The sequence below is a fragment of the Ornithodoros turicata genome, chromosome 2, assembly GCF_037126465.1.
Source record: "Ornithodoros turicata isolate Travis chromosome 2, ASM3712646v1, whole genome shotgun sequence".
In the NCBI taxonomy this organism is placed as follows: Eukaryota; Metazoa; Arthropoda; class Arachnida; order Ixodida; family Argasidae; genus Ornithodoros; species Ornithodoros turicata.
In genome coordinates, this window is record NC_088202.1 from 22,234,313 (window position 1) to 22,251,010 (window position 16,698).

At 48.3% G+C, this 16,698-nt stretch overlaps 1 protein-coding gene across 1 annotated transcript; it reads left to right on the forward strand.

Annotated features, from left to right (window-relative positions):
• The first annotated feature begins 4,998 nt into the window (after nt 1–4,998).
• On the forward strand, nt 4,999–5,751 carry LOC135384406 (uncharacterized protein K02A2.6-like). The gene has a single exon (XM_064613608.1). It carries the CDS (start codon nt 4,999–5,001, stop codon nt 5,749–5,751), a length of 753 nt encoding a protein of 250 aa, XP_064469678.1.
• The last annotated feature ends 10,947 nt before the right edge of the window (nt 5,752–16,698 follow it).

Genomic DNA, 16,698 nt, shown 5'->3' on the forward strand with positions numbered 1-16,698 from the left:
ACTTCGGCAAGACAATTGGGACGACTTACTTCCTTATCTTGTTTTCGCCTATAATACCGCCACGCAGTCCACGACGCGGTTAAGCGCGTTCTACCTATTATACAGACGTGAACCGGTGCATACAATCGACACCCTTTTCCCTTATGTTTCTGACATTATCAACCCCATCCTTGCGAACGTAACTTGCCGAGCAGAAGATTGCCCACAAATCGCCCGTTGCTGGACATTCGACGTCCAAGCTGCAGCCAAAAATCTCTACGAAGAATCCCACACGCTCGTAGTGTACCATTCGGAACAACTTGTTTTACCGTGGGTTCCCCTACGCAAGTCTAGCCTGCGTCCTAAGTTTTTGTTGCATTATGTCGGCCCCTACAAAGTAATTCGGCGACTCGCTCCCGTCACGTACCTTATTCAACCTCTGGAACTTCCCACAACTTCACCGTCGTTGCCGCTCCACTGAGCCTGCACATGTGTCACGCCTTAAGCCCTACATAGAACGTTCCCCGTAAATTCGCCAGGGTGGTGGGGGCGGGAAGTTGTGAGACAGGTTTCATCATCACAGTCGTCATCCCCGTCGTCATTACAATGAAGTTTGTGTTTCGAACCCCTGACATTATTTCATTATTCTGTTTCTTGAGAGCACGTTGGCTGTTGTCCAGTTCATGAAAGCGACCTTTAAAACGAAAGGAATGGAAACCCCATGTCGAGGGACAAGAAGTGGGACACTGTGGGATTTGTTTTGTGGTGTTGTTGACAGGTGTCGCGATTGGATTGGTGGCGTGTGTCGCTTGCCGGTAAATTAGGGGTCCGATACCCGAAGAATGTATTTAAGATGTGTTGGCGGACCGGAGAGGGTCGCTCTTCTTCTTCGGGGAAAGGCTTGGCTTGCGCAGTTTGAAGGTACGAACTTTGTTAATTGTTCGAACTTGTGTTTGCCTTCCTTGCGCGGGTCGGATGAACGGGCGTGGTTCCCCGTGGCGGGTTAACCGGAAGGTTTCCCACAGCTGGCGCCCAACGTTTTGGTTATGAACCGTCCGACCTGTGGCGTGGAACATGAGACCGGTATGTGTTATTATTTTTTTCATTCACTATTACTTGTAATGGTGAGGACGAAGAGGACAAGAGAGAAGAAGAGGAGGAGAGCATTTTTTGCTTCGAGAACCAGACAGAATAAACGGTTCTCCCAAGAGTCTCACAATTGGCGCAGCCGAAAGTCGAAATGTGTGTGGAATTCCAAGTTCAGATAGACCCGAATGTACAGATGACGTTCACAGGGTGTACTCCAGCGGATGAAGACCCATTGACCTTCCGAAAGCGGTAAGCAACGACGCTTTCCGAACATTTGTGCTAGCGAAAACGAAGAAAACAGCACAATATTTGTCTACCGACGGTTTGGTGAAGATCAATATGAAGGTGACGGACTACGGAAATACGTCGGAAGCCTCGTTCATGAGACCCCGCAGCTATCTGAAACTGACACACTTCTCCGTTTAATAGAAGCTCAAGGGCAGCAGCTGATGAAATGTCAGGAAGCTCTGACTGCACTTATGTTGGCACCACAACAACGTTGCAAAATGGTCAGGCCCGACGTTTTTGACACTCAGTCTCAAGCCCAGACGCATGGGTAACGTTCTATGAATATGCATGTGAATACAACCGATGGTTGACCGACAGCGATAAGATAAAGAACATACGCCTCTTCTTGCCGGGATTATCCAAAAAATAGTATGAACTGCGTATGACCTGCATCTGAAATGCAACGGCGACACGTGGAAGGCGTGGAAAGAAAGTTTCCTCAAGTACTTCCGGGAGAACCCAATTGAGAACTGGGACAAAGCAATCTTCTTTAAATTCAAGTCCGGTTCCATCCTTGATTATTTCTATGAAGAAAGCCGCTTACTGCACGTGGCGGAACCGAGTCTCCCAGAGACTGCGATCATCAATCTAGTCATCCATGGTCTGCCCAAGGATGTCGAACCTCAAGTGCTCGTTAGAGCACCAACTACAATCGAAGACTTGCTCGACTGTATGAAGGACATAACGGTTCGCCATTTTCAGCCTCGACCTCCGGACATGTCATCTCCAAGCCCGCCACTCGAGAAACTACGCCAGACTCGTTCCGAAATGGGCGACAAAACGCAGTTGAAGTCGGTGTCTGGTGCGCGACAAGTAAATACAACGACGATCAATACGTCTGACATTCCCGAAGGGAATTTAAACGACTAAAAGAGGGTGAATAGTCCCACCTGACGACACCAACGGAGACTGTCTATCTCGTTCATACAAACTTGATATTCATCAACGTCACCATAAACGGCAACCCTACAAAGGCGTTTGTGGACACGGGAGCGTCCATCTCTGTGATCAACAGCGTCATGGTAGATCCAGCTTGAGCCAGCATCGGCAAACCCATGTATGTACAGGGATACGACGGTCGAGTGTCCTTTCATCAAGCTTGGACGGACGTCGAGCTGATGTTTCAGGGGAAAACTATCACAGTACATGCGCTGGTCATGCCGGATGTTCAATACGAATTTTTACTCTATCGTCCTGACATGAAGACCCTGAAATTAAACCTCTATTCGAATGATGAGGTAGCCATTGACCCACCACAAGGAATTCTTAGTCCACTACTTCGTGTCCTCCAAAAGGACGACATAAAGCAACTGCACCCAGATGTGGTGTGCGAAGAGGGAGGTTACTGAAATTCACCATTAAGAATAAACCGCATAAGAATAAAACATCAAGAATAAACCATTTAAAAAATACACGGCTAAAAATATATCTCCTACAATAAACCGCTTACTATCCCCGCTTAGAGATCACCGTTCAATAACCCACCATTAAAAATAAACTGTTTCAAAATCCCCTCACCATCTAGCACGGAGGCGGACTGATTGCAATTTGCACCGGGTTAGATCATGTTATGTTAGGTTAGCTTAGTTTGGTTTCAGTTAATTTGGGATAGTTTAGGCTAGTTTGGTCCTGTGAGGTTAGTTTAAGCCCCTATGTTGCAGTTCACCTTGATTTGGGCCATACCACATGACTCTAGCAACTGTAGGGTGGGTTTGGGGGATTCTGAAACGATTTATTTTTAACGATATATTCTTAACAGTGGATTCCTTAGCGTTTTTATTTAAACGGGGATATTTCGGTGATTATTTTTGTGCGTTGATTTTTAAGCGTATATTCTGGGAGATATATTTTTAACAGTGGGTACTTACGCGTTTATTTTCGTTTATTTTTGAAAGATTATTTTTAATGGTTTCAAACGGGATACACCCAGTTTGGGATAGTTTAGGCTAGCTTGGACCTGAGAGGTTAGTTTATGCCCCTTGCTTGCAGTTCACCTTGATTTTGCCGTACCACATGACTCTAGCAACTGTAGGGTGGATTTGAGGGGATTCTGAAACGATTGATTTTTAATGATATATTTCTAACCGTGGATTCCTTAGCGTTTTTATTTAAACGGGGATATCTCGGCGATTATTTTTGTGCGTTGATTTTTAGGCGTATATTCTGGGATATATATTTTAAACAGTGGGTACTTACGCGTTTATTTTTAAAATATTATTTTTAATGGTTTCAAACGGGATACACCCGCAGAAGCCTTACCCGATGTCTAGAGAAAACAAAAGTGGCTTGCACAGGAAACTGACAACATGTTGCGCGCCGGTGTCATCAGACGTTCTCCATCTGCTTTCGCGTCACCTATCACTATTGTGCCGAAGGAAGATGGGTCTCTGCGGCTATGCACAGACTACAGGAAGATCAACAGCCACACTGACCTATTCCCCTACCCTATGCCACGCATAGACGACATCAGGGAGACTGGGGGGTCAGCATGCTTTTCTCACATCGACTTGTGTAAGGGATTCTCTCCGGTGCCGCTGACGGAGGAAACTAAACAGTACACAGCGTTCACTGCCTTGTATGGGCTGTACGAGTACAACAGATTACCGTTTGGAAGGAAAAATTCGCCTGGATGCTCTCAAAAAATGATAATTGAGGTTTTGCAACCTTTCCTGGGAAAGTTCTGTCAAGTATACATCGACGACGTTTTGGTGTACTCCAAATCCATCTCTGACCACACTGAGCACCTGCGACAAGTCTTGGATGCATTGAGGGAGGCGTCTGTCAAAGTTAACTTTAAAAAGAGTGAGTTCTTCAAAGATCGGGTCATCTTCCTCGGTAGAGTGTATACGGATATACAAAGACAACAAGAGCAGAATCTGTCGCCCGAATCACTCAATTGGCCAAGCCTCACAACCTACACTCGCTTCGCGTGTTCTTGGGACTGGCCGGTCACTTTCGAGCTCACATCAAAGACTACGCCAGATAGACCAAGTGCCTCACAGCTTTAGCACGGAAGCATGTACCTTTTGTTTGGACACCCCAGTGCGAGGATGCTTACAACCACATAGTTTCAGCGATTTCATCAGACCCCGTATTTGACCTTGCCAGACTTCGAACTACCCTTCGAATTACACACTGACGCTTCCCACTACGTAACTGGCGCAGTCCTTTACCAGCGCGACACCTCGGCTGGTCGCAACCAGCAGTTACATGCCATTGGATACCATTGATACACGTTCAGCGACGCCGAAGTAAACTACACGGTGACCGAGAAAGAGACCCTTGCGGTCCTCCTAAGTCTTCGATACTTTCAGCCTTACCTCGATGGTAGAAAATCATTCCTCATGACTGACAACGACGCCCTTACCCACCTGCTGCGGACAGCCCGTCCGAAAAATCGGATAGCGAGATGGATACTGGAGCTTCAACAGTACGACTATGAAGTTACGCATCGCCGAGGTCAACAGCTCCAGGATGCTGACGGCTTATCAAGGTTGTCTAACGGTCACCATCTCACCGAACTGAAGGTCTGGGAGGGATTGGAAGAGCTCGACCTAAGAAACGGGAAATACTTCGTCCCACCGACACTACGACCGAAAGTGCTTTCGCTCTATCACGACTGCCCACATTCCGGAGGCCACGATGGGTTTGCAAGGACGTATGGAAAAATCAACCAGCGCTTCAGCCAAGTTCCAGCCGCAGCCCGACATCCTGACGCTCCCTGCTCATTCCTCTATGCCGTTTGAAGGCGTCCACTTGGATTTTGCGGAGATCAGGAAGAAGTCGGACACTCACAGCAGGACTCAGTCCTTCCTGCTAGCTGTTGATGAGTGTACACGAACATTAGCCACACGAGTGGGAAATGAGAACACTCACACTATCATAGCTCTCATGAATAGGGCCATGTTCAAGAACACCAAAACCATCGTGTCTGACAATGGCTTGGCGTTTAAGAGCAATCTTCTACAACAGTGGGCGGAAGAACGAGGGATCACCCTCAAGTGCACGTCACCGTACCATCCGGCTGCCAATGGTCTGGCGGAACGTGCTATTAGAGATGTTAAGCAGTACATAGCCGCATACCACGCATTTCCGGGAGGTTGGAAGTGTTATCTCGAAGCAGCAGTCCACCATCACAACCGTTCACAAAGTGCTGCTCTTGGATGTTCTCCCCACTTCACGGTCACGGGGCAGCCCGCTATTCTCATTGCTGACAAGCACCTAGGCATTGACCTGGAAATACAGCTCCAAGAAAGACGGCACACCCCTCAGCAGGAACAAAACTACAGACTGTCTATGAAGAGGTCATATGATAAGCGACACTCAGCAAGGATCCCGGGAATCCAAGTGGGCGACCAGGTGCTCGTACGGAAAGAGGGCACATGCACCTCTTAATTTTAAGAGGTACATTTTTTTTAAATGTACCTCCTGGCCAAGCGGTACTTAACCGTTACATATGCGTTACTTGATTTAGAGTGTAGACTGGTGTCAAAAACTGTGTTTTTCTCTTGTGCGTGTGTGCCTAAAAACCGGGGTTCTAATTATATAACAGATGCCTGTCTGCCTCTTGAACAGCACTAACCGTGTGCCAACCTCCACCGGATGTCTATGACACACCAAAGTGATTAAAATGCACCATAGCTGTTTGCAATGTTGGAGAAGAATGTGAACCTGCTATGGCTATGGCAAAGAAAAGCACTCTGATTTGTAAATAGTGTAGTGCTTGTGGCTTCACAATTCTACATAAAAGCATAACGTTTCAGGGAGAAAGATGTCATGAAGGTTCACATGGATAACCCCCTAAACGAGGGATCCCTATTGGAAATTCCTACTTGACTCCATATGGTATTATGACACCAGGTCCTACATGATGAAGGAACCTACATACAAATAGGATCCTGTTTAATTGTGGGTCCTACATGCAAATGCGATCCTACATATAAACAGGATCCTATTTGGTTGGGGGACCTACATGCAAATGCGATCCTACATATTAACAGGATCCTATTTGATTGTGGGACCTACGTTGGGTCCTACATGCAAATAGGTTCAAGTCTCTCGTTGTGATCCCGTATAATTTGTGCACCCTATTGTGCTGTGTATATTAGGAAATAACAAATCATGCAGCTTCTATTTTTTTTTATTGATATCGTTCATCATCCCTGTGACATGTCTGTTGAACAATCACACTCTTGCCTGATGTACAGCGTCTTCAACACCTTTACAGATCATGCTAGATGATAGCTCTAAGATATATTTCTTGTAGGCATCTGAAACAATAAAGTGAGTTAGGAAGCTAGATTTAACAAGGGATAATACATTATGTGTCACATAAAATATGCCAAAACTCGTGCACAGGTTAACCAGACTTCCCACATATGCTGTTACTTGAGGTCCAAAGACAATGGCTTTGTTTGTTAGCAGTAAGATCAATTAACTATGACAACTGGGGCTACAGCAAGGGTGTCAGTAAGGCATTACCTGAACAGGGTGAAAACAATGCACGTTGAGTTATAATATCCGCAACTATTTACATTCTGTCATATTCCTTCCACACTCGGGGAAAATATGCATGACACAAGCTGAGTTATTATGAATTAATAACCAAAAAAGGAAGATCTGTATCTTTAGAGCACCGGTACCCTGTAGCAGGGCCGCAGAAGCATCACACATTATATCAACCTGATGTTAAGTGATGATACAGGTTAACCAACAGGGTAAGAGCACAAGATTACAGATGGAGGATAAGGAAATAGGTAACAATAGGGTAATAATCGCACTGAGCGGATAAAGTTATAGGAACCCACACGCTAGGAAGAATACAAAGCAAAAGGTGCACGAAACATGGCATTACATGCACACAACTAACCTTCAATTCACGAAATCCAACAGCTTTCGGTCTTCCAAGGTACACACACAGAAACAGGTCCAGATACCACTAGTAAGGCATGAAATACAGTCACAGCACTGCGGGGCACCAAAACCACCAAAACTACGACGAAAGACGCTTCCCGAACGAGAGCTCTCTGGACATGCGTCCGAACGCTTCTATGATTTCCCTTCCAAATGAGCTGGAGGAATTCCAAGCTCCAACGGCGCCGCCTGGCTGTAACGGCTCTCTCCACCATGCTCTCCTCGCGCTACATCCAGAAAGCAGAAAGTCGCGCGTACGGGTGACCAGTGCCATTGGAAAGAGGACGTTTTTCCCGTCAAAATAAGTCTTCAATCACATTTCTACGCCAACAAACAACCGACATCGAAAAAAATGCCCCCAGCCCCATGTATAACGAGCCGCTTTTGCCATGTTTGTCCTCACTCGAGAATGGAGAGAGATAAAAAGATCCCGCAAGTTTCTAGCCGTTCGGTGTTCGGAGTGCACGAATCCATTAATAGGTGATTCAGATCTCCCACAGGGTTCAAACCTAAAAACAGGGACGAAGGTGCGCAGAAGGAGAGTCAGCCTAAGGAATTTCGGGAATAACGCCATAACCTGTAGTAAATAGACGGAAGGTGCGAATTGAAAAGTTGTAGAGCAAAGAACGAAGAACACGCATCCAAAATTTCCAGTAAATTGGACGTTAGGTAAGCGAGATTACGGCACTAAAGGAACGGCACCCACGGAAGCGTCTCCGAGCGGCGTCAGCCAGACTTGCTGGCGCCAGTGCCATGACCCTCCAACTGCAAAGCCCATATCTGGGGAACGGAGAGTCTCGCGCTTACGGGATTAAAGCGGTTGGAAAGAGCACGTCAAGAGCTTCAAAACTATGTCAAACACGACTCTGTAGGTGCGATGGAAACGGTTTTAGGGGAAAAACAGCCGGCAGTCCCATGTATTGGGAGGAGTGTAAACACGGAAACCGGTAGCTCGAGAACCAGAAGACTTTGACAGCTGTAGTAAATTTTGCCACGTTCACCGAGTTGAGGCGAGTACACTCTAGAAAGGTGAAAACTGTCCGACGCGGGCTTCCGTCCGAAAAAGGGCATCAAAGCTTAAAAAAACAGAGTTACGAACGCGTCTCTGCCCACAACCCCCGAACCGCTAAAGACCGACTCATGGTTCCATTTGACCGATCGTAGAGCGACTCATGTCCTACTAGGACGGAAATTCTGGCGTCGACATGACCACCGGGGCGGATGTTACGGAGCTCCGAATGTATCGGAAGTGCAGACGGAGGCCTGGAATTTTCAAGTATCTCGACTACTCTTAGGATTTCCTGCGAGCCGTGAGCGTGCACGTGAAGGCGAAGGATTGGGGAATCCGTCACAACAAGCCGCGTCCTGATAGAACCGGTTTAGTCGTAGAAATTAGACCGAAAACCCCATCGACACCGCAATGTCGCTCGATGGCGTTCAACCGCCACCTCGACCTGTTGCGCACTGTTGTCGAAGTTTGTGCTTAAATAGTACTCAAAGGAATGCACGCATCATTGTATGCTTGATGTTTCGTCGACTAGTAATGGGCATACTCTATGCATGTTCCATAAATGAATGCAACCAGTCCATTCAGTTGTTTTCAACCTAAAAAAATATATTCATTTGCAGTGGTTCTAATAGAATTCGCACTTGATAACCTGCCGTATGTGTGCGCGTTGGCAAACATGATTGAATATGACTAGTTCGTTCTGGGCCCCTGTTTTGAAGGAATCAAATAATGTTTGTTGCTGTGTTAATATATCACTTCCATATCTCAAAATAATTCCCCACGTCCTCCCCACATGAAACCAAACAGGCCACGTAAGATCTCCCATAGCTCCTTTTTGATGCCTTGTAGGATCCTACAAGTCTGCTACGTAGCCGGATATAGGCGATGTAGTGTCCTACAACTCTCCTATATTGCCGAATATGGGACAAGTAGGACACCACAACTCTCCTACATAGCCTAATATGAGACATGTAGGATCCTATGACTCACCTATATGTGAATTAATATAGGACATGTAGGATCCCACAACTCTCCCACATGATACAAAATAGGACATAAAGGATCCTACATCAATTTGTATAGGATAAATAGGATCGCATACAACCTATTTGGCTTTTTTTCAACAGGGATAGGAAGGGGCATACACAATGTATCAACGTTGTATGTTGTGGGAACTCTTCCGGTTAACCCACCACAGGGAACACGCAGATACAAGCTCAAACAATTAACACAGGATTTATTTCGCACTGTCAAACTGCGCAAGCCAATGCTTTCCCCCAAGAAGAAGAGCGACCTTCTCCGGTCCACCAACACATCTTAAATAAGTTCTCCAGGTATCCGACCCCTAATCTACCGGCAAGCGACACACGCCAACAATCAAACGCGACACCTGTCGACAACACCACAAAATAAATCCCACACTTCCTCCCTCCCAAAACCCGGCGTCGGGAACTTTGCGCCCCTATCGCCCGACAGCAGCCGCAGTAGCCCCCACCTGCACCAACGGTTGCCGCAGGAGGGAGACCCCCGCGTATAGCTGCGCGTGGCTTTGCCGTGTCTGAAGAAAGGGGGTTCCTGGCAGTTGAGTGGACTTGGAGGTTTGGTTGGACCCTTCGGGGCCCCTCCGGGAAAGTCAACATCACAATATCACCACGGCGGTGTCGACACCACAATATCACTAGACAACGGCAACCTCATCACAACCCTGTACAAAAAGCCAACTGACAAACAACAATACCTTCACTTCAAGTTCCACCACCCGCTTCACTGTAAGGTTGGAATTCCTAATGGGCAGAGTGTAAGACTACGCAGAATTTGTTCAAACGACACAGATTACGCTGAGAAGCTAGACGAACTCTGCAGTACACTTGCCCAAAGGGACTATCCAGACTCCCTCCTAACCGAATTCCGTCGCAAGGCACTCACACTCGATCGAAACGAGGTTCTGGAAAACTGAAAAAATCCTGACGCGTGCCAAATAAGCTTCATCACAAGATATTCCAACGCACTTCCAAACATCAAAGCCATTCTACAGAAGCACGAGCCCCTCCTCCAAAGCAGTGACCGACTTAGCAATATATTCACCCATCCCATACAGGTGACCATACCGACGCGCAAAAAACCTAGCAGACTCCTTGGCCAATGCCAAAATCAGCAAAACGAGCACCCCGTACACGGGAACACGACCCTGCAACCTCCCGCGCTGCAAGACATGCAAGCACGTTCAACACGCTAACTCCATCAAAAGCACTGCGAGCAATTACACCCACCCCGTTAACCACGCATTCACATGCACAAGCTCCAATGTCATATACTGCATTGAATGCGGCGACTGCTCTATGCAATACATTGGTGAAACTGACCAACAAATGAACAACCGCCTTACCGGACACAGAACCGACACGTCCAACAAACTCCCCAAAGCAGTCGCCGAACACTTTAACGTTCTGGGTCACAATTTTGACAACATTAAACTATATATTCTAGAAACCGGGTTTAGATCCACACGTGACAGGCGTGATAGGGAGTCTTATCTCATATACAAGTTCAACGCTCTTCACCTGTCCGGTATCAACAAATCACAAGGCACCCTAGAAACACTTCACATATAAAATATGCTTTTCCCTTCTACCTCCATTATCATCTGTTATGTTCTGCATGGCCACTTCTTTCTGCTTTCTTTGTTGCATGCCACAACTTTGTATTACAAATATATATATATATATATATATATATATATATATATATAAACCTTTGCTCGTTCTGGAATTTTCCCCACGAAACCACTAACCCCCTTATCTTTCGCTATGCTTGCCAATTCTTGCCTGTTGTCCCGTTTCGTCTGCGTGTTCGTGAACCTTCCATTTTTCTGTAACCGGTCTGTAGCCTAGATCACTACGTTCACATAATCCCCTCCACACTCTAACAAAGCAGCCATTCACTCCGGCCGTAGAAGCCCGTACGGACCCTTTCTTCCCTCCGGGCTGTTGACCCACAATTCGCATGAACCTTTAAACACGTCACACCTAACCCTTTAAGTACCATGCCAATGATGAGGACGGTGCCAAGAAGAACAGTCTCTGTTCGAAATATCGGCTGCTTCTGTCCTGAGGCAACTTCCTTATTTAAGATGTGTTGGCGGACCGGAGAGCGTCGCTCTTCTTCTTGGGGGAAAGCCTTGGCTTGCGCAGTGTGACAGTACGAAATAAATCCTTTGTTAATTGTTCGAACTTGTGTCTGTGTGGTCCCGGTGGTGGGTTAACCGGAAGGTTTCCCACAATATACAACCTTGAGACATTGTGTATGCCCCTTCCTAAACCTCGTTTAAGGGGTTATCCATGTGGACCTTGATGACATCTTTCTTCCTGAAACATTACGCTTTTATGTAGAATTGTGAGGCCACAAGCACTGCACTATTTACAAATCAGAGTGCTTTTCTTTGCCATAGCAGGTTCACACTCTTCTTCAACATTGCAAACACGTATGGTGCATCTTAATCACTTTGGTGCGTCATAGACATGCGGTGGAGGTTGGCACACGGTTAGTGCTGTTCAAGAGGCAGACAGGTATCTCTTATATAATTAGAACCCGGTCTTTAGGGACACACGCACAAGAAAAAACACAGTTTTTCGTACCAGTCTATGTTGAGACAGACTCGTGACATTTTGGCATGACACAAATATATGCTGCATTAAATATGCGTAGTCTACTTTATTATAGTTATTAGTGAACGCTGTCGAGAATGTGGAAATACAGTCTTGTACCACCTATATTCTTCAAAATGACCTTCACGCAGATTACAGTGCGGGCCAACAGAGTTCAGAATGGTATCCTCTCTCTCCCCATTGACTTAAAACATTTGGTACGACTTTGCATGACGAAAAGCTAGTGCAAGAAAGGCATACACTACTTATTTGAGCTTCCCCGTTATAATGGCTCTCTCCCACAGTCTTTCAAAGTGCAATACTAATTTATGGTATGATACATTGTTTCTAATTGTGTACAGTACTTTACCAGTTGCGGCAACAACAAATGCCACTGTTTTCGATCCCAGCACAGCAACACTGCATCATGCTGCTTAACAGTTTTCATTGCATTTTAATCATGTAATCTATTCTGCATGCACCCTACCATGGCATGCAGTGTGCAGGATAAATTCCATGGTTAGAACGTCCGAACATAAACAACTATTAGTTTTACCTGTTGTAGTATTGCTTTAGAGTATTTACGGCCCGTGTGCTGGGATCTAAGACAATAGTATCCGTGTTTACCCATGCTGCTCAGCACGGGCAAAATGAGTTGCACATGAGAAAAACATCATGCAACCCGAGGCACAGGGTGTGAGTGTGTGTGTGCGGGGGGGGGGGGGACTACAATCTCTGTGTCCGGTTTCATGTTGTAATCATGTTCCAGCTCACCTGTACACTGGCCCATCTGCAGATGAGAAAAAGGGCTCATGCGTTGCACATGCACCGTAGACACGCAGCTTGTTGTGTATTTTGATAGAAATACCTTTGGGGCCACATGAAAAATAATGCTCCAAGTGGATTGTTTCGATACTGCAAGCTTGAACTAAACATACCAAGACGGAGGGCACCTGCATGACGCTTCAATTATTTGATCTCAAATGTACAAAAGGTACAAGGGCGTTACATGGGAGAGTGGGGCAGTTAAATCTCTCCCGGACCTACAACTAGACAACAACGTGAGAGTGTGTTCAGGGTTATTTCTCCCAGTTTGCTGGCTCGGTTCCCAGGCTCGAACTGCCAGTCTCTTCTTCCGTTCTTTTCCTCGTCACCTCGCCACGAGCACTCCGTCGATGCCACTGCCTCGTCGTCGTTGCTGTTCGCCGGAGCTGACAACATGACACCTCCCTCCTTCGAGTATGAAACCGTGTCCAGGTTTCATGCGTGCTGATGAAGGCTGGCTGGTGAATACACGTGAGACGACACGAGACACTGTGGACTTAGAGGCGACATGACTCTGAACCGGTTAGCACCTCAACTGATACGTTCCACGAACGACCAGTATATAATTTAAATTCACCCTCATAAAGTTAAACCCCCCGAAGAAAAAAGCGAAGCAGTTAACGCTATACTAAAATCCCGCAACCGTCCCGAGCAGGGAGCACACGTTATTTCCCACAATTAAAGCCTCGACCATTGCATACATTTCTCCAGCCCTCGGCCGGATCAAGTACATGACCTAGACAAGAAATCGGCAGGTAGATTATCCTTTCCCCTAATGTAGTCCAGCTCTACGCAATACTTTTGCAATGCGAGTGCCCACCGGGTTAACCGCGCACTGGAGGGGGCGGCACGCGTGAGGTAAGTCAACGGATTGTGGTCAGTCTTGACCTTTACCCTGTTCACGAATACCCACGTCTCCAGCTGCCCGAGTGCCCACACAATTGCGTATGCCTCGCGCTCGATCGTTCCCCACTTAACCTGCGTGGAAGTTAGTTTTTTACTCAGAAACGCTATGGGCTTTTCGGCCCCGCACTCTTCCTGTGAGAGACAGCCAGCTACGGCCTTCTGAGACGCGTCGGTAGTGAGGATAAAATCGAGGTCTAGCCGGGGGACGGCCAACTCCGTCACTGCTGCCAGTTTTGACTTTATCTCCTCGAATGCCCTATCCAGTTATTCATTCCAGAGCAATGTGTTGGGAAACTGTTTTTTGGTTAGGTCTGTCAACGGGCCTACAAGTTCGGCGAAGTGCGGGATATAATTCCTATAGTAATTCAACATTCCCAAAACCCGACGCAACTCTGTCTTCGTCGTAGGGGCGCGCAACCGGAGCACCGATTCGATCCTAGCAGGGTCCGGTGAGTGGCAACCCGATCCCACCGTGTGTCCTAAGTATTTAACCTTGTTCTGTGCGAATCTGCACTTTTCACTTCACTTCACTGCGCTACGCTGTCTTCCAATTCTACGCGCTCATTCATCGTGGTCATCCCTGCACCTGCATCCACCTGGCGTTCTATAGCGAACATGACTTCCGCTTCAGATTTGGCCCTTCGGACAACCCTGGTGAGCTCATCGTAATCTTGAGGCGTGATCAGGGCACCGACGTCATCCGACAACTCACTGGTAACCGCACACAAGATCCTACATTGAGGAGAAACTCCCACTCCCCCATTTTCCCCTTTCAGCGCGATATCCAAATATCGCAGTTCTGCCTCAACCGGAGCTCCGAAAACCCCCTTTAACTGTACAACACCCCCCGCTTGTGCCCAACATTCCGCTGGTACATCTCTCGGATGCACCACCGCTACATCCGCGCCTCAGTCGACTCTGGCTGTGACCGTTCTACCTTCTATGGCAATGTCCACCCAGTCCGCACGATCCCGAACTGTTCCCTCCGTACCCTGGAACCCAACCTTTGCGACTAACCTCCGTGGACCATCCATCTGGGATACAGACCATTGCCCCCCCCCCCCCGATCCCCGCTGAAGCTCCGGGCACGCCCTACGCATGTGGCCGGACCTCCCGCACTGGAAACAGCGTCTCGGGTTCCCATCGTCACTGTCCCCTGTCCGACGAGGTCGTGCGGTATCCCTGTCCACCCTAGCATGGCCGTTCGGATAATCTCGCGTGACCCCACCGCGTCTTTTCGCGTCAACTAAATCCTGCCACGATTCCTCGAAATTCTCTGCAGCTGAAACCAGCTCCCTAAGAGGTAGCCACTGATTTACTTCACCCTGCAAGACAAACCTCTGCATTTCCTCAGACATTTCCTCCTTCAATCTGTCTGATATCATCGGTTTCCTGAGGTCATCCAGCGTCTGAACGCCTCGACTGTCCAAGTAATACCTGAACAACGTCTCTACCCTAGTGGCAAACTGATTCCAAGACTCGTCCGCCGTCTTCGTAGCGCTGTTAAATAAACGCTTGTACGTGTTCGCCGTTAGCCTTAACTCTTTAAGAATTAACGTCTTCAACTGCACATAGGTTAGGATTTCTGTGACCGCCTGGGAAGCCACGAAAGCTCGCATCCGCTCATTCAAGAAAGGGAGGATCACAGCACCCTGCACAGACTCAGGAATTTCCAGGGAAGTACATAACGCGTCAGCGTTACGAAACCACGCTGGCACCAAGGCATCCAGATCGGGCATCGGGGGGCAAGGTAGCCCGTAGTTCTGCAGCGTACTCGCCCATGCGCCTTCGCGTACCTCCAGTCGCGCTTTCCCCACGAGCCTGCACCTCTGTCTGCACTGTCGCCAACCTTAGCCTTTGCAACTCAATCTGCAACCTAAGCGCCTCCAAGTCCCTTCGATCCACCCCCAGATCAGCGGTCGCATTTACCATCTAACCACTACTCTGCCTCACAGGGGCTCCGTGCATGCTGTCCTGCTCAGAGTCGATCAACCCTTCCATATGTCCAGGAGACAATGGCGTCTGATGTGCCCCTTCAAGCGCGAGATCCCTATGTGGCGGCCCGTGGAAGACGACGACGACGCGCCTCTGCTGCCGCGCGCTACTGCGCCTGGCAGCCAGTTCTACCGGCACCGTCCTAGCGTGAGGCCACGCACATCTGCCCGCTGGGACATTCCATCATCGCCGGTCAGGACTCATGTAGGGGAACACCACCTCCTCTACATTTGGTGACCCTAACAACGAGCATCATGTTCGGCGTAATTCGGCCACTCAACATCCTAAATTTTTCGGCGGCAAACCAGCAGCGAACCACCCTCTAGCAGGCAAGGCGCACCGGGACCACTGTTCCACCGGGGACCCGCACGGAGACCACAGTAAGCTGGCTTTCCGGCCTCCACCTGCTTCATGATGGTCCTCCCCGGCACTTCTCTGGCGGCAACCGGCATTCACGCTGTCGTACCGGTCGCGGTACTGTCGCCCACTCAGCAACTCATTCACTCAGCAACAAACAGCTCTCAACAACGATCACTCAACGCACTCCCTCATCAACAAGCAACGCAGCAACTCAACGCCACACAACGCACTCAAGCACCCAACCACTCAGCACTCACAACTCATCTCTGGAACCCACCCGGACCGCAGCGCCTTGTTCCCGCCATCCCGCTGCTGCATCAACAGCCACAAGGAGTGTGGCTGTTGATGTGTTGAGTTGATGTGTTGTGTTGAGTGTGGCCACAGACGCAAGCCGTGTCTCCAATCGTCCACCACCCACGAGTCGTCTTCATTCTCCTCTTCATGGTATCGACGCGGACCTCAACCGCATGCACCGCTCCGCGTCTGAGGGGGGGGGGGGGAGTGATGTGGCGGCCCGTGGAAGACGACGACGACGCGCCTCTGCTCCCGCGCGCTACTGCGCCTGGCAGCCAGTTCTACCGGCACCGTCCTAGCGTGAGGCCACGCACATCTGCCCGCTGGAACATTCCATCATCGCCGGTCAGAACTCATATAGAGGAACACCACCTCCTCTATACCTACCCTATTCTG

Bases quoted from the DNA above. Each gene is read 5' to 3' on its own strand.
- LOC135384406 (XM_064613608.1), top strand. From the start codon at position 4,999: ATGGGTTTGCAAGGACGTATGGAAAAATCAACCAGCGCTTCAGCCAAG.